Source organism: Chenopodium album, chromosome 17 (assembly GCF_948465745.1).
Source record: "Chenopodium album chromosome 17, dcCheAlbu1.1, whole genome shotgun sequence".
NCBI lineage: Eukaryota > Viridiplantae > Streptophyta > Magnoliopsida > Caryophyllales > Amaranthaceae > Chenopodium > Chenopodium album.
In genome coordinates, this window is record NC_137850.1 from 63,948 (window position 1) to 90,536 (window position 26,589).

The 26,589-nt window shown below is 34.2% G+C and overlaps 3 protein-coding genes and 1 pseudogene across 3 annotated transcripts; 2 read left to right on the forward strand and 2 right to left on the reverse strand.

Annotated features, from left to right (window-relative positions):
• The first annotated feature begins 1,080 nt into the window (after positions 1–1,080).
• Positions 1,081–3,598, forward strand: LOC145590180 (putative receptor protein kinase ZmPK1; annotated as a pseudogene).
• A 282-nt stretch (positions 3,599–3,880) lies between these two features.
• On the reverse strand, positions 3,881–5,836 carry LOC145587267 (uncharacterized). The gene is made up of 5 exons (XM_081644004.1): positions 5,683–5,836; positions 4,878–4,964; positions 4,660–4,786; positions 4,355–4,568; positions 3,881–4,207 (listed from the first exon to the last, which is right to left on the reverse strand). The coding sequence occupies exons 1-5, from the start codon at positions 5,784–5,786 to the stop codon at positions 4,119–4,121; spliced, it is 621 nt and encodes a 206-aa protein (XP_081500130.1). The 5' UTR covers positions 5,787–5,836; the 3' UTR covers positions 3,881–4,118.
• Positions 5,837–7,535: 1,699 nt separating this feature from the next.
• LOC145590181 (protein FAR1-RELATED SEQUENCE 8-like) lies at positions 7,536–8,468 on the reverse strand. Its single transcript, XM_081646936.1, has 2 exons — positions 7,932–8,468; positions 7,536–7,772 (listed from the first exon to the last, which is right to left on the reverse strand). Exons 1-2 carry the CDS (start codon positions 8,466–8,468, stop codon positions 7,536–7,538), a joined length of 774 nt encoding a protein of 257 aa, XP_081503062.1.
• Positions 8,469–14,772: 6,304 nt separating this feature from the next.
• Positions 14,773–16,777, forward strand: LOC145587268 (albumin-2-like). The gene has a single exon (XM_081644005.1). It carries the CDS (start codon positions 15,559–15,561, stop codon positions 16,477–16,479), a length of 921 nt encoding a protein of 306 aa, XP_081500131.1. The 5' UTR covers positions 14,773–15,558; the 3' UTR covers positions 16,480–16,777.
• The last annotated feature ends 9,812 nt before the right edge of the window (positions 16,778–26,589 follow it).

Consider the following 26,589-nt stretch of genomic DNA (forward strand, 5'->3'; position numbering starts at 1 on the left):
TCTTATTAATGTCTAGCCATTACCTCCTTGATTACCCATTTTATTAGTTGGTCAATGGCACGTGATACTCCTCTTTATAAAAGCTGGCAGTTTCCCTTTGTAATAGATGTTGGCCATTGCTTTCTTCTCTGATCTATGCACATCCTTGGCTTCCACAAGATACACACAAAATTCAGAAATATTATCTTCTCTTCATAAAAATATCCCTTCGGTTTTTGGGCAAGTATTCTGGGTTCCCGTCGGGTTTGTGAGTGCACATAAACTCCGGTGCCGTGCTTATCCTGGAGGGCAACCGCTTTTAGTCTACTGCACCGGGAGGTAGCGCGGAATCGTCTTTTAGGTCAGTGGTTCTCCACGACGCGGCAATTATCAAACTGGTCTACACAACGTTGAGATAAGTATTTATCTTATTATATTTGCTTATTTACTAACATGTACGAATAATCTCACTAAGAGAAACTACTTCCTCTCTTTTTTCTCCAGAAAACAAGTCATGCAGTTGGAAACTTAGGGGACGGGGATTTATGATGTGACAAATTTTCCATGGACTGTCTTCCTCCTAAAATTTGACTAGAAAGGACCTTTCTTTTTTTTTTTTGAAGGGGACTAGAAAGGACCTAATGACAGTAACTCACTAACTTGTCCAAAACGGTTACTTAACACTACAAATTTATAAATTAAGATCCTTATTATATGGGAAATAATTACCAAGCTTCTTTCGTGACGAAACAATTAATTCAGTTTAAAGATTGAAAATCTGGATGTTCTTTATAAAACACTAATATGTTCTTTCTGCTTTATTCTTAAAAGCTTCTAAATGACTCATTTAGCACATGACATAGACTACACTGGGTAGGTGTAACACATTTATGTCACTCTTTAGCTTGCACCTAACAATATAGCTAGTTATATTTCAAACGACTATTGTAAAATATTCATGTAGTTTGGGGTTTGAACTACGTACAATCAATAAGTATAATTAGTAGTGTCTACACACGCTTAAGATTGTGTACTGTAATTTTTTACACACATGTCATAGTTGGTGCTATAAATGCTTGCAACAAGGTCCATTACAAGATAATGCGACTCATCACCATGAGAAAGCACACCATCATCTTCCTTCTAACTACAAACCTTTTTCTCTCTTCAGCAGCAACTTCAAATTTTCTTTCTAAAGGTTCTCATTTATCTGTTCAAGATGATTCTTCGAAGTTTCTCATTTCCCCTGATAAAACCTTCACTTGCGGTTTCTACACCACCACTTACACACACAAACCCCACGATGACCAACACTCGTATTTCTCGATTTGGTACACCAACTCGAAGGAAAAAACAATTGTTTGGACGGCTAATCGAGAAAAACCCGTAGAGGCTTGAGGCTCGAAGCTCACCCTAACAGATGATGGTGGTTTTGACTGACCTTTATGGCTCAAATGTGTGGGATACAAGCACTTTCGTGACGAATGTTGATAAAGTTGAGCTTCTCAACTCAGGTAACCTTCATGGTAAAGTCTTTTGGCAAAGCTTTGATTTTCCCACTGATACTTTGCTTCCTAATCAGCTTTTTTCTAAAAACAAAACATTGGTTTCCAAGATTTTACCCTTTGAGTTTTCTTCTGGATATTATAGTTTCTTTTTTGATGATGACAATTCTTTAAAAATGACATATGATGGTCCTGAAATTTCTAGTTTATATTGTCCTAGTCCTGATTTTAATGTTATTCAAAATGCTAGAACAAATTACAATAGCACTAGGGTTGCAAGTTTTCATGATGAAGGCGCCTTTGTTTCTAGTGATATGCTTAAATTTAGTGCTTCCAATTCGGGTTTAGGGGTTAAAAGAAGGTTAACAATGGATTATGATGGGAATTTGAGCCTATATAGCTTGAACACATCGTCGGGTTTATGGTTTGTAACATGGCAAGCTATTGTCAAACAATGTAACATCCATGGTCTATGTGGTAGGAATGGTATTTGTATTTATACACCTCAGTCAAAATGTTCATGTCCACCTCATTTCGAGCCCATTAGTTCGAGGGATTGGAGCAAAGGGTGTAGGCCTAAATTCGATAGGAGTAGTCACGACTCTCATTTCGTCGAGGTACCCAATGTCGATTAATATGGCTTCGATCTTAATGCTACAGAAAACGTTACTTACATAAAATGTAAAAATCTTTGTTTAAGGGACTACCGTTGTCAAGCTTTTAAATATATTTTTAACGGTGCGATTAATATGGCTTCGATCTTAATGCTACAGAAAACGTTACTTACATAAAATGTAAAAATCTTTGTTTAAGGGACTACCGTTTTCAAGCTTTTAAATATATTTTTAAGGGTGCAATGAGGTGTTTAACAAAAGGAGCTCTTTTCAATGGATTACGTGCCAAAGATAGCTTGCATATAAGGATGCCAATAAGGTCACAACCATTATTAGAGCCCAAAGTTGTCCTTAATGCATCCCATTTGAAATGTGAGGATCAAACATATTATGACGCCTCATCAGATCACAGCTTTAAGTGGGTTTATGTGTATTCTTTTATTGGGGCAATTGGTTCTATTGAAGTCATAATTTTTGTCGCGGGTTGGTCTTTCCTATTAAGAAAGCATAACATTTCAGCTTCGTTGGAGGAGGGATACTGTCGTATTTCTAACCACTTCAGGAGTTTTAGTTATAGTGAGCTCAAAAGGGCAACAGGAAAGTTTAAGCAAGTTCTAGGAAAAGGAGGGTTTGGAGCTGTTTACAAGGGTGTTTTGGCCGATGAACGAGTGGTAGCGGTGAAGAAACTAGAAAACATAGTCCAAGGGGAGGAAGAATTTTGGGCCGAAGTGAGCACGTTTGGTAGGATCAATCATATGAACTTAGCTCGAATGTGGGGGTTTTGTTCAGAAGGGATACAAAGGCTCTTGGTCTATGAGTACATCGAGAATGGATCGTTAGACAAACACTTGTTTGTCCTCCTATACCACCTACCTTCTAGGATGGGAAAAGAGGTTCAAAAGTGCCTTAGGCACGGCAAAAGGCTTGGCTTACCTTCATCATGAGTGCCTAGAATGGGTTATCCATTGTGATGTAAAGCCTGAAAACATACTCCTTGATTGTGATTTTGATCCTAAAATCTCTGATTTTGGGCTAGCAAAGTTATGTCAACGAGGTTGTCGTGGTTTGTCTGAATTGTCCAAAATTCGAGGCACAAAAGGGTATATGGCTCCTGAGTGGACTACAAACCTTCCTCTTACTTCAAAAGTTGATGTTTACAGCTATGGAGTTGTGATACTAGAGCTCGTGTTGGGAATTCGACTATCGAGTCATTTGATAGAGGACCATCAAGGTGAAGATGCAATAACTGAACTGAAAACCTTTGTGAGATTGGCAAAAAGAAAGATGCAAGATGGAGAGGATTCATGGATGACGGACTTTGTGGATCCGAGATTGGAAGGAAAATTCAACAGGAAGCAAGCTGCAAAAATGATAGAGATGGGACTTTCGTGCGTGGAGGATGACAGGAATAAGAGGCCTACAATGGAATTGATTGTCCAAGTTCTTGCAGAATGTGAAGATGAAATTGTGTCTACTTGTACTCGAGGCAATGACATATGATCCGACATAGATATACATGTTACTAATGCTCACTCTTTGTGGTGCTCAATGATGCAAAATCTACTAATGATCTTGTACTAATGAAGTAATTTGTTGTGTATGTATAGCTAGTATAGCAGCATTAAACCTCAAAAAATTTACTTGCTCGACATATGAGCGATGTTTTCGAGTATTTCCTATAAATAGATCGAATAAATGATGAACAAATAGACTTCTACTGGATTTGTCAGCCAAATATTTTTGGTCCATTAAACATTAAGTTATACTCAATTTTCATATAGAAATCATCATTTTAATAATTAAGGAATATTGGGGCTTACAAGGTTCAACTGAGAAAGAGGAACATCTAAATTGATATTTAACTGATAGATTAATACATAATTCAGGCATATATGTACGAAGCCAATTAATCATCAATATATATACAGATTTTGATATGGTAGATAAGATAGTTGACAGCAGCATCAACCTCTTGAGCAACCTAATGGTCTGTTTGAATTGCATTGCAGAATGTCCTGGATTAATCAGTAATCATCCCCATGAATTCCCTATTCTTGGGGTGACGGACGTAATAGCATACCTCGCAGTCAGTACATTTCTCAGGCTCATCTGCAAGAGATCAAACACAACCCAAGTTAGCCAAGTATAATGTCATAGTCAGTTCCATTCCAATCAACAAAAAACAAGGAACTAAAAAAGATGCACACAAAAGAATTTGGCAACAGTCTAAATATAATGACAAGTAAAGAGTCGTACCAGAAAAGGAGCTGGTGATCCCTAGGCTTTCACAAATGTTAGTGGAAACCGGAATATCTTTATCCCAAGGAACCAACACCTGGGCGAAAAACAGCTCGGCTGGAGCTTGAGGATCATCAACCCGCTTAGCTTCAAAGTTGCTATGTAAGAAAACACCCTTAGGAAACTGCAATGCTGAACTACGAACAGGCCGCACAAAAATATACTTGGGTTCCTGCAAGAGAAAACCAAGATAGGGGTTAAGTAGTAACATTCGAAGAATGCAAGAAGTGATCGATCTGATACGAGAAGAAGAAATAAACAACCTTAGTTTGATTCCAGAAAGATAAGGCTATCTCTGCCCACTTGCAAGTTTGACGCTTTCTAGTCCCAGGAGGAGCAAGCAACGGAGGAGGGGGACCAGCAGGAACCACACTGGTAAGGATACCATTTCTGGCTAAATATTCACATAAAATAAGACCATTTATGTACTCAAATCAAGCATACAAAGATAAGCAACTAATTTAAAAAGATAAATCCATACTCATCATCACTGTCTTCAGTGTAATTATCACTCTCAACAACCTTCTTTTCCTTTTCCTTAGGCTTGGGAGACTTGCTTCTGCTAACCCTATGATCAAAACTCGAAAGATTAAACATAATTTAATATACTGATTAATTATTAACATTTAATAACAATTGCAACATGGTAATCTCGTACTCGTACTAATTTTGAAGCAACAGTTAAAAGGATTATCAATAGTGAGACAGTTAAATCAAATTTATTAACCCTAATCAACCAAATCAATTCAACTAAACGAATGTGAAAACAACAGAAATCATCTCACAATTAACACCTTAAATTCTACATCGTAATCTTCAATTCAACCCAGAATTCCAGACTCAAGAACGCATAAGAAATTATATTAACCCTAACCAACCAAATAAATTCAACTAAACGAATGAAAACAGCAGAACTCATCTCACAATTAACACCTTAAATTCTAAGGTCATAATCTTCAATTCAACCCAAAATTCCAGACTCAAGAACGTATTAGAAATTTTATTAACCCTAATAAACCAAATCAACTCAACTAAACGAATATGAAAACAGCAGAAATCATCTTACAATAAAGAACTTAAATTCTACATCATAATCTTCGATTCAACCCAGAATTCCAGACTCAACAACGCCAATTAAATCAATTAACGAAAAACGAGATTAATCGATGGCAATTTTTTTCTAAGAAAATCGATGGAAAAATAGGATCTTAAAATAACACTAATTAATAATTGAATAACAATATATAAATTTATTAAAAAAAAAAAACAAACAAACAAATAATAACCTCGGTTTCTTAATCGAGCGCAAATGCCTGAGCCGATCAACCCCTATTCCTTGCACAATCCTTGAGCGCAGATGATACGTACTACCTCCATGGCCCAACAACATCTTGAGTTCTTTGAATCTTCGATCTTTCTCTTTCTCTTTCTCTTTCTCTCTCTTTCAGTATTTTTCTTTCTCTTTCTACTATTTCCTTTTTCTAAATTGAAAGTAGTAATTAGGGGCCGTTTGGTTGGGAGTATTCAGGAAAGGGAATGGGAATCAATCACCCCGATTCCCTTTGTTGTTGTTTGTTAAGCACTTTTTTTCATTCCCTTTACCCCCTTCATTCCCCTAAATCCCTCTAACTTCATTCCCCACCCCCTAGGTATTTCCATTCCATTCCCTACCCACCTTCACACCACCACATCACCACCTTCACACCTACGAACACCACCGGAAACCAGCCCACCTTACCACCGCCGACCACCGCCGCCCCTCCCCCGACCACCGCTGCCCCTCCCCCGACCCTCGCCGCCCTCCCCTCCCCCGCAAAACATCCCTCAGCCCCCGCAAAACCCGTCCCTATCCCCGTAAAACCGCCGCCCAGCCCTCCCACCACCCTCTCCGACCCTCGCCAACCCTTCCCCGACTCTCGCCGCCTGTCCCCTTCCCCGTAAAAGCATTCCTTCGCCACTTCCTAAACCCCTCGTCGATCTAGGGTTTTTTCGATTAGGGTTTTTTCGATTCGGGTTTTTTGCGGGGCTATGATGGCCGGAGAAGGGAGGCGAAGGGTGAGGGAGGTGTGGTGACTGGTTTGGTGGTGGTTCGGTGGTGGTTTGGTGGTGGGAACGATGGAGAATGGATTTTACTGGTGGTTGGTGGTGGTGGTGTGGTGGTGGGACTGGTGGGTCTCATTCCCTTTGTTTTTAAAACAAACAACACCCCAAATTTTAGGTATTTTCATTCCATTCCTTCTCTTTCCCTTTGTTCATTCCATTCCGATTACCCTCTGCAAACCAAACGGCCCCTTAATATACAACAGGATTCCGATTATCATAAATTCCTATTTTACCCTTGTTTTTTTAATGTCCTTTAAATTTTGTTTTGGGCTTCTATCTAGCATTATTTTAGGACTTCTCCGTATCACTAGAAATAAAAGTTCAAGACCAATAAAAACTCAAGAAACTTTAGGACCTTCATACCCGTACATCATTTTCTTTTTTCAAGATACCGTCATACATCAATTTCAACCGTCATTATCAAAAAAAAGAAACTATAATATCCAGGAGAAAACTCTAGGAGGACACCCCCGCGAAATCAATTTTTTATTTTTAGTAAAAACTTGATTGGGGAGCAAATTCCTTTTAACAAGTTGATTAGGGATCCTTGTGTGTTCGGTAATGGACTAATGATGGTTATGCCAAGTTGCATAATGTCATAACTTTTGTTTATAAAACATTTGTTTATTGTCCTGCCACGCACATCAATGCAAGTTTATTACAATTTGCCACGAGATAAACGATCAACGTTTATTACTGAGATCAACTTGGATTTTCTCGCTGACAAGTTTCATATAAATCACTCGGCTACAGAAGAGTAGAGGAAAATACTACCTCTTCTTTTTTTATTAATTGCGATGTTGGAGACGTCACGCTTGCCAATGCACATTTTATAACTTAATTATCTCATTGTATTTTAGTAAAATTATACAATTAACACCTTAAATACTATATCATAATCTTTGATAACCCACAATTCCAAATTCGATAATGCCAATTAAATCAGTTAATGAAAAACAAGAATAATCGATGACAATTAAATAATACTAGTTAATAATTGAATAACAATATATTTTAAATTTAGAAAAATTAAAAATTAAACAATGTATTCAACCTTAAAAAGAACTAGTAATAAAGATTGCCCGTGGTTATTAACACCAACGAAATTGACAAATGGGAGCTCATATTCATTGGTTAGGTATGTGGCATCAAAGAAAACCACATCACCAAACTCATTGTACGCAACGCGGCTACGACCATCAACCCAAAACACATCATTTAAACTACCTTCACCATCAACGCGTTGAGCATGATAAAAATTATCAGTCGTGGGCTGCATGTGCTAGAAGTAGGACATCATAGCAGCACAGTCACCACGAATCATCTTCATACGCCTTGCTTTGTAAACTTCATGCTGTAGATCTTTGACTGTAAATGGCATGTTATCCAAACCATTCCGTTCAATAGCCATGCAACCATGAATTTATGATACAGGTACTCCCTCGTCATAGAAGTTAAACAAGTTCCTCCTTACCCTAGAAGTGAAATGTTTCATCCGATACTCCTTCACAAGCTTCGCCTGACTAGGAAGAGGCTTATGGTTGTTGTGTTCGAGAACTACTTTCCTCACAACCCACTCCTTATCCCGATTTATACTCCCATATAACATTGCTTTGCACTCACATTTCTTAGACTTTCTTTTCCTACGATTTAACTCATCTTCACACACCTTACCACCAACAACCCCTCCACTACTAGAGGCACCCATCTCCTTTGCTCTTTTCCTAGCTTCCCTAATGGCCCTCATGTCCGGTCTACCCCAACACTCACATCTCCATGTTATTGCAGTCCGAACACGAACACTCCCCTTCGAAAAAACAGCTTGCACTCTACTAACAGCAAAACCTTTTTGTTCGGCATAATCTCTGTAATACTCTTCCATATCCTCCCACCTACTAAACACCATCCCCACTATTGGCTCCTCCAACTCACTACTAACACTTCTGTGATTACTACTATAGACACCCATTTGTGTCTCCCCAAAACCAAACCCAGTGATGAATGCCTTTCACGTTGTGTTATTATCGAATTAGGTGAAAGTGGTTTGAAAGTCGAGTGTTGCGGTTTAGTTTTAATTAAATTCTTTCCTCTCTGTTTTTGAAAATGACTTTATTTATTTGAAAATAGCCGAACCAGTTTAGTTTGGTCTACAATTAAGGTCCAATAATAGTGTAGATGGGTGGGGCTCGAAGAGACCTTTTAACGATATATTATAAGATCAATTCCGATGAATATTGAGGAAGTTATGGCCAAAATACTAAACTGGGCCTGGTTAATTATTTAAATACGGCCCAATGATCTAGAGGAGGGCCCAATATTAATTATTATTCCTAAAATTATTAGGATTAATTATAGTTTTCTGGAAGTTTCTAGAAAGTTCTTTTTAATTCTAATATTATTAGATTTAATAATTAATTATCTTTAATAGATTTTTATTTGGAGTAAAATATCGTTTTGTTATCTTAAAAATATATTTTATCTTCTGTACGGATTCTGTAGATCAAGTTGATTAAAGATCGGGTTCCGCGTGAAGAAAACGCGCTAATACAGGTTGTCGCCAAACGACAAGTCTGTCGCCACGCGACAGACCCTGTCGCGTCGCGACAGAGTTAATTCCTGGCGACAGCGTGTAGTTTTATTCCTTATCAAATTCTATGATTTTCCGGACTTTTTCCTTATAAATAGGGTCTCAAACCTCCGTTTTTATTCATGATCTCTCATCAATTCTTCCTTAATTCTCTCAATCAATTCTCTCTATTCTCTCTCTAAGCAATATAGCTTAATTCTTTCTGCCTCTCTTTCTAAACTAGCTTTTCACAAATATAATATTCCACATTCACAAGACTTAGAGTCTCTTAGCCAAGTTCGAAGTTGCCTTCGCCCTAGACGTGAAAGGTTTGATAATTTCTGAGGGTTTGGTCCAAAACTAGTCAAAACTTTATTTAATTTGATTTTAATTTAATTCATTAATTATTCTTTATTATTTTCATTGAAGTTTACTAACTTGTGTATTTTGTTATTAGAAAGAGGTACGAGGCTTCAAAGTAAGTAGATTAGCTTACTTCCTATTTCTTTCACAATGTAGATTGCATGCTTATTATTGTTTATGATTCCTAGTATCATGTTAGGATGCTTTTAATACTTTCTAGTATCATGTTAGGATGTTATTTTATACTTTCTAGTATCATGTTTAGGGTGTCTTTACTCTTTTCTTGTTATCATGTTAGTGCCATGTTGGGTTAAAGTTTCGATCTTTATTGCTTAGTGACATGCTAGGATTTGTTATTAATCTTGTTAGTATCATGCCTAGGATCTTGCTTTTATATTTAAGCTTTATTATTAACATGATGTTATTATGATTGTTTATTGATTTATTATTATGTTGCTTGATTATATTTTGTTATTGCTTGATCACACCTTTTATGATTGTTAAAGGGAATTTGTACTTGGAATCACGCTTAATAAGATAATTATTAATTTTGTTTAGGCTAATATGATTTTAATTCAAGTGATCGCCAATAATAGTTTTATTTGTGCATTAATATTCAACCAACATAGATAAATAGGGTAGGTTTAATATAATGTTTGTATGTTATTCGAAAAGCGCACATGAATACGAGCAGAACAAAGTAGAGGCCTATTTTATAGGGCGGGTCCTTTCTTTTGTAGATTAGATTCGTACCCTCATCCCCGGACCCTGTTTGGTTCAAGACCTTATGGAGTAGTTGACGGTCCTTTGGATTGTCTTTTGGGTTTACAAGTTCCTAAAACTTGTTGGCGACTCTTTTTGCTCTTTGTCTTTCCCTTTGGAACGCCACCGTACTTTAGTGTATGATCACAGTGGGGTTCAAGTTTGGGATCGTAATGCTTGAAATATTCCCTACAACTACCAACAACTGTTTCTCCAGTCTGAATTGTCCCAACCGGCGAAATATACTCTTCTGGTATCTCCACTTCTTCTCCATTAACGGGGCTGTGTTGCCCTTGGACATATGGGACAGCATCCCCGCCCCCTTTCTCGAATACAATGTCTTCCAAACCTTCTGTTCCTTGTAAGCTACTACCTCCTAACAAAACTCTGCTACCTCTGTCCTTGGGATTAGTGTCAGAAACACAGTCACCAGAAGGGGACACCCTATCCGACTCCATCTGGCTTGGGTGCATTGCAAACAAACCAAGCCTGGTAAAAATGAACACGTAAATCATACATTCAATTAAATGCTAATACACAAAAATCTTAATATTTTTCATTACTCTATGCAACACCATTTCAACAATGAAACTAGTGTGTGGCCCGGGCTTTGCCCCGGAGATACGTTGAATAATTTTATTTTTATGTTAGACGCTTTAAAAGACTTAATAAGTTTTTTTACGTAGTAAATTAGAATACAATGACAAATGGATTTTTATTTGTTTTTGTTTTTATTCTACATTATAATACTTGTTCTGTATGTATTTATGCATAAATTTGGATTAATAGATTATAATTTAATTCTAGCTAAGATGGTAACGCATGTGGTTTTCAATTAAAGAGGTTTGGGTTCGAATCTCTTTGCATGCATTTTTAATTTGGATCATTGAATGATGATGTGGCATAATGGTAAAGGTTGTTGAATGATGACATGGCATAATATTGGTGCAAGAAAGGATACACGTGGTACATAAACAATTTTTGAACGCCTTTTAATTTTAATATATATATAGTATAGATATAGATTATTAGATCTACCATTTATCATCTACACAGTACACACTATCTATCTTAACAAATGTCCCATATAAACTAATTAACGTGCCTTATAAATATATTTATATCATTTATAAACAAACATTTCCAATATACTTAAATGACTTACCCTATATATAAATACGGATAATTGGATAAACAATGAAAATAAGTGTTTGAACCCGACTAACAATGTTAGATCTTAAGTAAAGCACCTAAATATCACATTTTTACACTAACTTCAGATCACTATAGTAATCAAACCTCGCTAAAGGACGAACAACGTATTTCATAATTAATAATGAAATTAGGTTCTTACCTGAAAGACAAAGATTTTTAGGCTCCCCCGGCTTGTTCATGAAAGTAAATCCAACAATCCCTCAATAATTCAGATGCATAAGGGGGCTTCGGCTTAAATGATCTACTCCCAACTGTAAACCCCTCTTTTCAAATTTGTCCGTCACACTGTTACATAACGTTGACCGAACGATGATTACCATCAGCGGCTGACTCATCCCATTCTAAATACAACTGGAATTCCACATATAAGCCAACTCACTGCATACTGTTCTACATATTTACATTTATGACATTTGATTAACATAATAACATACCATGTTTATCTAATTGATAAACCGGGGACCCCTTTTTTCTGCATTCTTTCATTTTCTTTACTGATTCTTCGATTCTCATTTTCAAATACCTAAATTGCCCTTTTCTTTTCTTTTGTTTTATTTTTAAATGGTAAACAGGATTCTGACCAAATTTCAACCATCACGGGTTTTTTTGATCGAATGTCTACAGGCTAAATATTACCTTTGGGAATAGGGTGAAAAGCGCCTTGCTATGTTAGATATATTATCGGATTTCTTCATCTTTGCATTATTGTAAAGATATACGATAAAACTACGCATTGAAAGAGCGTAAAATTATATGTCGGGCATGAATTAGATCATTTCAACCATTAAATAGGCCTCCCGAGTTTCCTTGAAAGCATGTGAAAAGCCTCGTTGTCTAACCTTTTGAGATCCAAAAATGGTATACATAAGCTAGATTGAAAGCTATACATGAAATCGGGTCACATTTTCAAAGAGTTTGGGACTTGATTTTAAAAACTTAACTAGTGATGGACACATCTCAAAATCATACAAGATTGTTTGGAACCAATTTCGACCACTGATTAGGCCTTGTTTTCACATAAGATTGGAAATCAAGACATTAATGCAATAATTCGGGTTATCACCCAAGTCCAAAATACGTAGTAGTTAGGTTTGTGAACTTGAAATTTCGTTCAAGTTTGTTTGTTTAGTAATGTACTAATGATCAAGCCTTGACTAAGTTCATGAGCTATTCTGTTAAACCTAAATTAGTTGTTTACAAGTGTGTTGGCTCATTGACGTTCCTATTTATTTCCTCCGTTTTTAAATACTTACTCTATTCTTTATTTTGGGACATTTTGAAATAATTGCTCTATTTCCTTATATAGAAAGCTTTTACTCTTTTACAATATTTAAATAATTTCTTTCAACTAGTAGATCAAAAACAAATTACTAGTATATTTTTATTAATTTTATATTATCTCTCTTCTAATGTTTTCAACTACTTTGACTTTTAGAAATTTTATTTCTTCCATCCACCCACCATATTTTATTACTTTTTCCAATTTATAGTAAAACTCCGCGCAAGAAATAATTGAGCAAGTATTTAAAAGCGGAGGGGGATTATATTTCAATATTACTCCCTCCGTTTTGTAATTATCGCAACACTTTTTTTTATAGCAATAAGAGGTTTGTGGAGAGGTTTGTGGGAACAATTTAGAGGTTTGTTCACAAACCACTTGTTGTTGGGTTGATGTTTGTTGTGGAGAGGTCTGTGGGAACAATTTAGAGGTTTGTTCACAAACCACTTGTTGTTGGGTTGAGGTTTGTTGTGGAGAGGTTTGTGTAGACAAACCGGTTTGTATTTGCTTAGTTGGCAAAAATTGAAGCTTTTATCTTTTTTTTTTAAGGAAAAAAAGTTGTAGGGATAAATTTAATGAGTTGTATTGATAGTGGTCCCTACATAAACCTGTAAGGCCCTGTTCTTTTGAGCTTCTGGACAGAGCAGAGCAGATTTCAGCAGAGCAGAGCAGATTTCAGCAAAGCAGAGCAGAGCAGAGCAGATTGAAGCAGAGCAAAGCAGAGCCGAGCAGAGCAGAGCAGATTTCATTATTATTATTATTATTATTATTATTATTATTATTATTATTATTATTATTATTATTATTATTATTATTTTATTATTATCATTATTATTATTATTTTTACTAATATTGTTATTATTGCTATTATTATTATTATTATTATTATTATTATTATTATTATTATTACTACTACTACTACTACTACTAATACTATAATAATAATTGTAATGCTTTATTATTGTTATTAAATATTATTATTATTATTATGATTATTATTATTATTATTATTATTATTATTATTATTATTATTATTATTACTACTACTACTACTACTACAACTACTACTACTACTACTACTATTATTACTATTATTATAATCATTAAATTTTATTATTAAAAATTAATTATTATTAATAATATTAATATTATTAAATATTAATTATATTATTATTAATATAGTATTATTAAATATAAATTATATTATTATTATTATTAATATTATTATTATTAATATTATTATTATTATTAAATATTAATTATATTATTATTATTAAATATTAATTATATACTTCCTCCGTTTTCTTTTACTTGCAACACACCTTTTAAGCACGCAGTTTTAGGAGATGATTAGTGAGGGTAAACGAGCGATTTTATCAACATAATTTTTACACGAAAATTAGAATAGAGTTAAGTATCATTTGTAAAAATTATAATGAAAAATTTGTCCATTTACATTACATAAACCAGAGCTCAAAACACGTGCCACAAGGCTGTGTTGCAAGTAAAAGAAAACGGAGGAATTATTATTATTAATAAATATTAATTATTATTAATAAATATTATTTATTTATTATTATTAAATATTAATTATTATTATCATTAAGTATTAATTATTTATTATTATTTTTATTAAATATACATTATTATTATAATAATTCAATATTAAGTATTAATTTTAAGCAGGGCAGAGCAGAGTAGATTGAAGCAGAGCAGAGCAGAGCAGAGCAAAGCATAGCAGAGCAAAGCAGAGCAGATTTCAGTAGAGCAAAGCAGAGCAGAGCAGCTCTAAAGAACGGGGCCTAAATAGGTTTATCTATTGTTGATGAAAGGTTTGTTATGGAAAAGGTTTGTGTAATGATGACGTGTTAAGTGAACAAACCTTTTAAAGATTTGTTTTATTGTGGATGCCCTAAAAACTTATCATTTGGGGACAGAGGGAGTATATTATACGTAGTATTATATTATTTTATTCGGCATGGCCCTCCTATATGAAGTACTGGGCTATAATTTTTCCAACTTTGTGCACCGTGTATCTTTGTATACCTTTATAATAAAGCTACGCCTCCCAAAAACATAGATTTGCCCTGTTTTTCTCTCTCTCTCAATTCCACGGAAGCGCACTTCACGATCTCCATTGAAATTTCTATCTTCCATTGAAGCAGCCTTTTTTTTTTTTGTAGTTATCGGATATTAGCTACATATTCTACGGTTATTGTTATTTCAATTCTCAGCATAGTCAATTTAGGGTTCTTGTTAACGAGATTATTGAACTCTTGTTTATGATTACTAAAGTCGATTTTGTTGCTTGAGAAGAAAATTCATCAGCCCAATTTGATAATTGAATCATATTCTCTGGATGGAATTATGTGATTGTACCTTTTCTCCATAAAATTATGAGCCTAATTTGATACTTATTAAGTTTGGTTGCTAATGTGTTGAAAAACCTTTGAAATAGGGATCGAACTTTGAAATTGGGACTTTTCTCCCTAGGCTAATGTTAATTGGTTGATAATGTTAGTTAGGATCGAATTTTGAAATTGGTACTTTTCTCCCTGGGCTCAGGGCGATTCCCCCTCCTTCTCTGGCTCAGGGACGGGCTTGATTTTCCAAGTTATAGCATTGTTTGTGTTTTTTTTTATTTATTTTTTTATTAATAAGTACGGCATATTATTAACAAAGAGAAACAAGGTTACAAATTACACAGAGCTTAGATGTAACCCCCAAACTACACAAGACCTAAACGAAGGCCAAAACCCCAAACAGTTCCGAGGCTAGAGATGCCAGCTTCTAGGAAGGGATCACCTCTGTATTGTTTGTGTTTGTAATTTGATGTTTCTCTATATTCTTATTTTATTTATCTAATCTTGTAGGATGGAGTACAAGTTTAAGCTGAAGAGGAAGAGTCAGGCACCAGTTGATGATAATAAACATATTAGACATGCTGATGATTATGAATTGTTGGAAATTATTCCATTTATGAAAAATCCAGATTCACCGACAGATCAAATGAAAGCAAAGAAGTTTATGGAACGGTTGAATGAGGAAATTAATGTGGATTGTTATAGATATTCAGCATTCCGCTCATCGTGCAGCAACCGTGTCTTTATGTTCATTCAAAATGAGTACGTTGTAATCAGTTATGATCCTGAATCACCTTCAAAGGATCAGCTTGTCTGTGGTCCTCTCATGATTTGCGACGGTTTCCCGGAGCTTTACAGTACTAAATTTAGTGATAGAGGTATAGACTTTGCTTTTGGTTGTCATGATGTTGATGAAGCATTTTTATTTTCATGTTATGAGTGCACGAAGATAAAGTATTCACCAATAACCTTTACTGGTGAAGTGATTATAGAAAATAGAAGGTACAAAGAGATGTTTCCCTGTCTACAAGAGATAAATTTTGGGAATCCTCTTTACACTGCTGCTTTTGAATCCGCTGTCACCAATGAAGCTTACATATTATACGGCTCAAAGTATATCCTATTCAACTATTCCGAGAAGAAACTCATTGCCACTGGTCTCATAACAGAACTGTTTCCTTGTTTGCGTAAAATCTTCTTCACGAGTGACATTGAAGCTGCCTTTGCCTCGCATGAGCGTAATCAAGTTTACCTTTTCAAAGGTAATTCTTATGTGCTCATTCAATACAACCCTGCCTATGCTGACGACAGTAAGATAATTTTCGGCCCTGAAGAAGTTGTTCCCACCAACTGGCCTTCTTTAAGTGACTTTGTGCCTTACAAAAATATGGGATTTAACTCTGTAGAGCCCAGAACGTGGACTGCACTTTGAAGGTCAAACGGTTACATCAAAGCCCCGCTTGGGGGTGAGGTCTCTGAGGAAATACACGAAAAGTATGGTCCTTTTGCAATTAATATTGATTGAATGCTTGTATCGGAGTTTGGAGGGTTCGTTGTGATTACAGGGGTTACTATTCTGGGTTCTTTTGCTCAGATATGATTCAGTGTGTTCCTTTTGCTATGTTCTTTATACTTTTGTTTAGCTTTCTCTTTAGTGTAGGTGCTTCTCTTCTTGTAGCGATAGTGCTTCATGAATGGGTTGTTAGCTGCTACTACTAGTGATCTTTGATGTAACCTTGAGGAATATTTAAGTTTAATTTTGATTGTGTTATATTTAAATAACATTAAAATCCATGTTTAGTTATTCCTTCATAATTAAGGGTTTTTCTCATCCTAGCCTAAAATAACAATTATCCTTGTCTTATTCCTTCACTAGGTTACAACCCGTACGATGCACGGTTTATATAAAATCTAGTTTTATAATTTGTAACAATTTTTAAAAAATTAATAAATATATATAATAATTATGCACCTTGTCATATAATACTTGTCAGGTTTGGTTTTCATGTTGCGAACATGTTTGGAAATGCAAATGTAAATCTTGAATTATATATCTACTTATCTAGTGTATGATGACATTATTTTAGATAGCTCTTTGTGTAATCTATTTACGATTTCTCATGTAAGGAGGGCTTCACCATGGCTTATTTGGTTGCTAGATGGGACAAGGGTGGGTGTGTGTGGAGTACTTTTGAATGGGTCTTTTTCACCAAGGCATAACGTTTTTGGCGGAAATTGATTTAACTTAATAATATGTCCGAGCTATCTTCTTTCAAAAAAAAAAAGATAAAATTATGCACCTTGTAAAAATATATTTGTACTTTTACAATTTAGTTTTTCATCAAAATTATTATGATATAAATAATAGGGAAATTATCAATGGTACACCCAAGGTTCGAGCGTTTATCAATGGTACACCTACTTAACTATTAATTATCAGCAATACAGTCAAGGTTTCACACCCTCATTTACAGAAATTACTCCTTTAAACAAACGTTAATCCTAGTTTCTTTTTGATTTTTTTGACTTAAAAAATCCTTCCTTTTTTTCCCTCTTTTACTTTCCCTCCTTTATTTAAACTAACCCACCCACCCACTCTAACATTATACTTCCTCCGTTTTTTAATAGTTGTAACACACATTTTTTCACAGTATTTAAGAAATGTGGGGTTCATATGATGTAATACACTTTATAATAGGATGAGTGGTTGTTAGTAGTGTAATTTAGTGGGTCATGCGCTTTAAATAAGGGAAATAGTGTAGTTATTCCCTAAAATAACTTTCCATTTATATTGCGTTGCAAGTATTGTGACATTTTCATTTAGGGAATTGTTGCAAATATTAAAAAACGGAGGAAGTATATAATTCCCCCCCCTCTTGATTTTGGATTCTAGATTTCGACTCCATGAAATGTTTGAACTCTCAATGCTTAGTGTCTTGTTCCCTTACATAATTGAAATTTGTTGAAGTAAATGTTATCTGATGTGAACATTTGTGGCATTATCTTTCTCTCTTTCTTGATTTTCTAAGTCTAGCCTAAACACATCAAACACACATATCCTTAATATTTCTTTGATTAGTCACGATTCCTCATACTCCTAGCCAATTTCAAAGTTGCCTCAGAGCTCGACGTGAAAGGTTGATAGTTTTGAGGGTTTGGTCCCAAATATATATTTCAATTATTGATTTATTGTTTGATTTAATCTTTCTTGAAGTTTACTAACGCGTGTATTGTTTTGATAGAAAGATGTATGAGGCTTCAAAGTGAGTAATTCAATTACTTAATTATTCTTTTGATGTAGATATCATGCTTAGATTATTATTTTAATTTCTAGTATCATGTTAGGATGCTTTTATAATTTCTAGTGTCATGTTAGAATGTTGATTGTGATTCCTAGTATCATGTTTAGGTTAACGTTTTGGTCTTTATTATTAGTGACATGCTAGGGTTTGTTATTAATCTGTTTAGTATCATGCCTAGGATCTTGTTAATTATATACTGATGATATTATTATGATGATGATTGTTGTGTCAATAATTATACATTGCTTGATTATTCATGATTTATTGTTATTGCTTGATCAAGCCATTTTCAACAGGTTTTAAGGAAATTTGTATTTGAAATCATGCCTAATAAGATAACTGATTAATTTGATTTAAGCTAATATGATTTTTATTCAAGTGATCATCCAATAATAGATTTATTTGTGCATTAATAATCAACCAATATACATTAAATATGCTTAGGATTAATTTATTGAATGTATGTTGATCGGATAGCCGCACATGGATATCATAAGAATTAAGTAGAGGCATATTTAGGGCGGGTTCTATCTCTTTTAGGTTTTATTCGTACTATCATTCCCGAATTTCCAGTCGGTGGTTCTAGACCACTAATGAGTTAGTGATCTTTGTGATTGTGAATGTGGTGTAACCTTCACACCCGTGGGCGGTTTACAAGTTCCTAAAACTTGTTGGTGACTCTTTTGCTTTATCTTCTTTCCCTTTGGACGCCACCATGCTTAAATGCATGATGACATTGGAGCTCAAAGTTGATGTTTGAAATATTAATTAAAGTTTTTGGCGACTCCACTGGGGAGGATTTCTATTTTAGTTCCTAAAATGTATTTTGCTAATTGATTTAGAATGAGTGGATGAGACTTGAAACTTTCTAGATATTCATGTGCGTAATTTTGATTAACATTGTGGCATAAGCATAAAAAAGTCCGCATTGGAAAGACCATCTGTAATGTGTCAAAAGCATAGGAATTTTACACTTATGAAAATTGGGAAATATCTTTCACAACTAGAATCGAAAAATCAGAAAATTTTGAGAACACAAAAAGCTGCCGCAAAGTGTAGGAATTGTCGTGAGACAACTATAATACCTTGGAAATTCGCTTCTTTTAAATTACTCTTTTACTCAAAATAAAACTCATTTTTAGGAAATATCCACAATATTACCGCCACCGTGATAACGACTAAGACTATTTTCAAAGTCACATAGTGGAAGACTAACTTTCAAAAACTCAAATAAAATAAAGCTTGATAAAACCAAACTCAACTTTAAAATAAACTTACATTAAACAAATAAGTTGGATCCATTAAAGGTCCTTTTAAACCTAACTAAAATTTTAAAACAATAATTAAAGTTAGTGTCAACGATAAAATAAATAATTCAATACAATAAGTAATAAAAAAAATAACATATAACCCTCTTCGCTCAATCCCAGCATGCTCCTTCTACCTGTACTTTACTTTAGTTCAACCTCACTAATCGCCATATAAAATGGGTCATAGTAAAGTCAATCCAAAGAAAAGCCAAACACAAACAACAAAGTACAAAAGCTGAGTACAAAAGAACCAATAGAAATAAAAACACTAATATGAATATCCTAGCAATAGACATAAATAAAAAAATTAATTAATTATTTAATTAATAAAACATGCTTGCTATACAACACAAGTAACTTACCTTTGACTCATGACTCTATTTTCATTTATTGATATATAGGTTTGGATAACGCATCGAACGCGTTTCCTTGCCTTAAATATCCCTTAATAATAAGGGATCCCCCACTTGGGAGATAACTAAGTAAGTACCAACTAGTGTCACCTTGTGACTGAATTCCAGCGCATAATATCAATAATCATAATAATAATAATAATAATAATAATAATAATAAACATAATAATAATAATAATTAATAATAATAATAATAAACATAATAATAATAATAGTAATATTAAAAATCATAATAATAATAATAATAATAATAATAATAAGCATAATAATAATAATAGTAATATTAAAAATCATAATAATAATAATAAGCATAATAATAATAATAATAATAAATAAAAATAATAATAAGCATAATAATAAGCATAATAATAATAATAATAATAATAACAATAATAATAATAATAATAATAATAATAATAAAACATAATAATAAACATAATAATAATAATAATAATAGTAATAATAATGGTAATAATAATAGTATTAATAATAGTAATAATAATAATAATAGTAATAATAATAATAATAATAATAATGATGATGATGATAATAATAATAATAATTATTATTATTATTATTATAATGATTATAATAATAATAAAAAAATAATAATAATAAAAAATAATCAAGCTATGGTTATATATAAAGCCCTATAACTCCCCCCATAAGTTCATATTCAAGGTATATACGTTCCAAGAGTTTTGGTGCGTATCCTATTACACTTTACGTGATTTACCAATTTAACTTGTGACGACTTCAACAAATCAACCAAGAATACAATACAACAATCATCAACACATACCTCAATTTAATTCTTGAATTAATAAGTGAATATATACTATTTATTTTAATTAAGGTTCATTACCTAATTTTGTGCACATAATTGCACGATTACTACCTTGGTGCATAAAATGCACAATGAACTTTCTTGACTCAATCTCAACTTATGTGAGTGAGTAAATAACTAATTTCTTGACTCGACCTCAACTTATGTGGGTGAGTAAATAAATAAACTTATTTTCTGGACTCAATCTCAACTTATGTGAGTGAGTAAATAACTAATTTCTTGACTCGACCTCAACTTATGTGGGTGAGTAAATAAATAAACTTATTTTCTTGACTCAACTCCAATAATAAATAGGTGAGAATTGCTTCAAAAAAAAATATAAAAATAAATAAATGGGTGAGAATAAAATCATGAATCATTCTCAATAAATATAAATTTAGCTCTTTTATTTCAATAAACATAAGCCTTGCTTATTAAATACATGCCTTCTAGATAATGAATATTAAATAATATAACATGATTCAATTACTTTCAACTGGTATCAAGTATAAAAATAATTCCATCATATTCACATGCTTACATATAAGACATGGATAAACAATCAATCATTCCAAGTATCAAAATAACAACTTAACATGATATTAATCTTATACTTGATACCAATTTAACTTCCTAACATGGTACTACGCTTAATTAACACATCCTATGCGCATACGCACCTCAAGTTGTCTTTCCAACTGGCCACAATGCTAGAAATTACTCAACTTAAAGTCTCCTACAATACCAAGTATATAAACTCAATTAATCCCTTGATTACTGATGAATGTCATTTATGGCACTCATTTGTTCTCTTTTAGGGTGATTTTAGATTGATTTTGTAGCTCTTTTTATTCCTATTTCCTTAGTTTTGCTATTTATTTCTTTAGTTTACGTTTTCCTTAGTTGATTTTCCATTTTCTTGCATGCATTTCTTGGTTTATTTTTCCTTTTTCCCTTTTATTTGTTTATTTTCTTTTATTATCAGGAGAAGATCGTTGTCCAAGGTTTCCCGAGGTCTCTTCCCGGGTTTTGCATTGCTTTGGATGCTTAGTGTCTTCCCTTTGAAGCTCAAGTTTAGAGTTGTGCAAGATTTTAACTTCCTAAGGTTGTGCACTAGAGTCGTGGGGACACCAAATGTGGTGTTGAACCCACCGTGGAGGCCTCATGAATCTGTCAACTCTCGTGTTCATCAAGTGCATCAAGTGGAGCGCACGAGGAGCATCAAGATGAAGGGGAAGAGGTTGTCCTGCTCCCAGGCGCGGGCGCGCACGACATAGGCGCGACCGCGCAGGCTGGTGGCACGGGCGCGCACGGCCATGGCGCGGCCGCGCCTGTGGTGTCCCCTATTCCGTACCCTCTTCTACGCGGCCGCGCACCCTCAAGGAGAAGGCCGCGCCTGTACGGGTTTCTTTTGGACAATTTAACTAACTTCACTTTTGTTAGTTTTGTAGGAGTTTATAGGTACTACGCAGCGGAAAATCATGAATCATATTCATAAAAGTACCTAATCCCAAGAACACATGCATAACACACAAGACACATAATCATACCTTTGAAGTGTGAATTCCACGTAGCAATTTGATTGACAAATCAGGGAGAGAATAGAGCCCCAAGCGTTGCTCCTCTACTTAGTCCACGAGCTTCGAACGAGCCGTCCACCAATACTAGATTGGTCAAGTGATTGAGGAAAACCGCGATCACCACCTTTATTGGAATAACCGACCACCACGATCTACCACCACCACGAACCACCACACTGGCGCCAAGGGAGGAGGAGAGAGCCGTGAGATAGAGAGGAGTATGAGAGGGGTTGGTCTCGTGTTTGCTAATTAGGGTTTGATCACACTGATCAGATAATTGCATACTACTTTGCAAACCCTAGGCACCTAGTCTATCATATTATAATTAGACTAGGGTTAGGAAGCCCAAAACCCTTCAATCCACTCCATGTGGCCGGCCATACTAGAGGATGAGGCCCATCATGGGCCTTGTCCTCTCGTGCCCGATCTAGACCCTTTGTATGACCTTATATGATCCGTCCAATTGGGCTTTGGGCTATTTTACCAGCCCAAAGATCGTTAGTACCTCTAGCTATGATAAAACGACGACCCAAATGTCAGAACTTAATTATCTCCATAATTTGATCCATTTATATATCTAGTAATTGCACACGACGAAGACATAATTCCTTCAATCTCCCACTTGTCTGAGACAAGTGTGCAATATTCAAATTCCTTAAGTCAATATGTGTCGATTTGATAATATGATTGCATCACATGTCGAGATCATATTAATCTACAAATCATTTCTTGAAATCTGAGTTAGAATTACAAAACCAAATGATTATTGAGTAATGCATTTGAACGCGGCCACATATTTTCTGAATTCTCCCTCTTCAAGCGGCCATGACACATTCCCTAAGTTAATAGGTAGACTCAATCCAATCTTGTGATAACGAGTAGACGTTTGAGTGTACCACAGTTAAATCAATCATTGAATGAAATCAATGTTCCACTCATGTCAAAGGAATCCACTAATATATCTGGAAGCTCTATACTTGAACTTCAAAGGTCAATAGTTTGATCATGCATCATTCATGCATATCCAAGTGATTGACCGAGCATCTCTATGCCCCTATAGCCCATGAAACTGCGCTATCCAATCAATCTTACATGCTAGTCCATTTATTGAAATCATTTATGTCCACTTTAATGATTTCGAACCAGGAACTTAAATAATATATGAATTTTGTTCACTTGTGGCGTTTCATTCACCAGGTTATTTAAATAAATTAACTTGATGAGCCCATCAATCCATAATTATTTTTGACATTTTATTTAATTTCCAAAGCCATAATTAAATAAGAGAAATTAAATTTCTATTTTAAACATAATTCTGCAAGTATATGCATTCCTTATGTAATATGTTTTCTCAAAACATATACAACTTGAATTACATAACTTGCTTCAATCCAAGTCTTTAATATGACTCTCATATATTAGTCTATGGAAGGGGTTTAGTGATTTCTCACTCATAATAAAACTTTGCAGATCACAACATTCCGCTTGTCATTGATCTCATAAATGAGGTGATATCTCATATCTATTTGTTTGGATTTGTGATGTGACCCTGACTCCTTTGTTTTGGCAAAGGTGTCCTTTTAGTCACAGGACAATTTGATCCAAACTTCCTCCTTAACTACTCTTACTGTAGCTAAAACACATATTCTGACAATGAGTATGCAACAGTATTCTGCTTTGAACACTTTCAAGCTTACTGTCCTTCTTCATACAAACACAAAATGTATCTAGATCACTATCTAAAGTCATCTTGCCTGTTTGGAAACTTGCATCCGTATAACCTTTTGACAACTTATTCATTTTTAACACCATTATCTAGAAAAATTCCTTTGGTCCTTCTCAAGTACTCAAGGATTTGCTCTTTGCAACTTTCATTATGCTTGTTTTGAATTTACTTGAAAAATTGCTACACATGCACGAGTCATATGTAACATTTTGCTTTGTACATATCATGGCACATATAATGGACCCTTTTGCAAAAGAATAAGGTACACTATCCATACAACTCAACTCTATTAGCTTTTAAAAGCACTGAGTTTTACTGAGCGTACTACCATGAAACATGGGAAAACATCCTCTCTTAGAGTCTTGCTTCATGAACTTGTCGAGATCCTTATCAACATAAGTCTCTCGATGTTGTCCAATCATTCTTCAAGATTCACTTCATGGATCCTAATTCCCAATATGTACTCAACATCTCTTAGTCTTTCATATAGAAACAACTCTTTAACCACTGCTTGACTTATTCAAGCATTGATATGTCATTTCATATGAACTGTATGTCATCTACATACATGACCAAGAAGACCAATTGCTCCCACTAAACTTCTTGTCTCTACAAGATTCCTTTTTCGTTCTTTGAGGAAATCAAACTATTTGATTGCCTAATCAAAACGAATGTTTCAACTCCCTGATGCTTACTTCAATCCATAAATGAATTTCTGAAGTTTGCAAAACTTTCTAGGATTTTTGGATTTAAAAATTCTTAGGTTGTATCATATACATATCCTCCATCAATAACATTTCAAGAAGGTGATTTTGATCTCCATTGCTAAACTTCGTAATCGAAATCAGCAATTACTAAAAGAACCCGAATAGGCTTACCCAACTAATAGGTTTGACCCTATTTGTAAGACTATCATGGATTGATACATCTTTACAGACATGGAGTCCATACTGGATTTCTTGGCTTTAAGCCATTTCTTGAGTTGACACTTATCCAAAGCTTGCTTGTAGCGCATGGGTTTTAACCATTCCAATAGGAAAATTTTAGAATCCACCTTTTCTCAAGATTTCAACAAACTGTTTGTTTTGATCCCAAGTAACCTACAAAGGTATGAGCAACAATAGAATTATTCTCTTCAACTCTTTGAAGCCTTTCATTCAAATGGGACGACAGAAGCCTCGCTAGTGGAATTAGCTTGCTTCGACATATGAATTATCAAATTAGCTGATTTCATACGCCCTCGTCTCTGATGTAGTATTATCCACATCCATTTGTTGCTCGTCTCGAATCTCATCAAGATCTAACTTTACTCCCACTTGGCTTTGTAGGAAGAGATTTCTTTCTATAAAGACACTATTGCGAGCAACAAACACTTTGTTTTCTACGCGATTGTAGGAATAATACCTCTTAGTGTCCATGAGAAAACCCATGAAGAACTATTGTCTTATTTAGGGTGCATTATGTCATCTTTGTAAACATTTTACATTGATTTCATAAACCTTAATCCTGTTTAGAAAAAATAACTTTTGGAACATTTCCAAATCATATCTCTTATGACATCTTTTCTACTGCTTTGGTTAAGTTTCCTGTTTAGTATATTTGCAATTGTTGTTGTAAATGCATATCCTCAAACGATATTTGTAAATCATTAAAGCTAATCTAGGATCGAACCATGGCAAGCAAAGTTTGATTCCTTCTTTCTTCATACACTTTAAATGTAGTGTTTCTGGATTGTGAACTAATTCAACAATTCCCTTGTAGATGATCATTGATTTTGAGTTAAATATTTATCACAACAATCATATTGTAGTGTTAAATTGTTCAAATCAAACTGATTTTACATTTCATTTTGGAATTTGAACTTTTCAATGATTCCAAGTTTTACTTCATTAAGTAATTATCGATATATTTACTTAAATCGTTAGTAAAAGCAATGAAATAGTTAAATCTCTTTGCTAAATCTTGAACTTATGGTCCACATACATCATATGTTTGTGTTCCAAAAGGTCATTTTAGCTCTTTTACCCTTTCAACTAAAAGGCAACTTGGTCATCTTACCTTATCAAGCATGACTTCTAATTCTCAAGTGATTCATAATCATATAAGAATAAGAGTCCACCCAATATAACTTTGGATGTGCAAAATGGTTTATGTGACCTAATCTTACTTTGTTATAAGTAAGTTTACTTTAAATCATCTAATTTTGCTTTTTTGATCTACTTATATCAATGTCATAAAACAAATTTAACTCGTTTCTAGCAAAATGAAAACAATTTATACCTTGGTCATGGATCAACACTTGTCCAAGCCAAGTAAAATAATTCAGTATTCAAACAAGAAAACCGAAATATTGTCTCATCAAAAACTGGAAATTATTCTAAAATC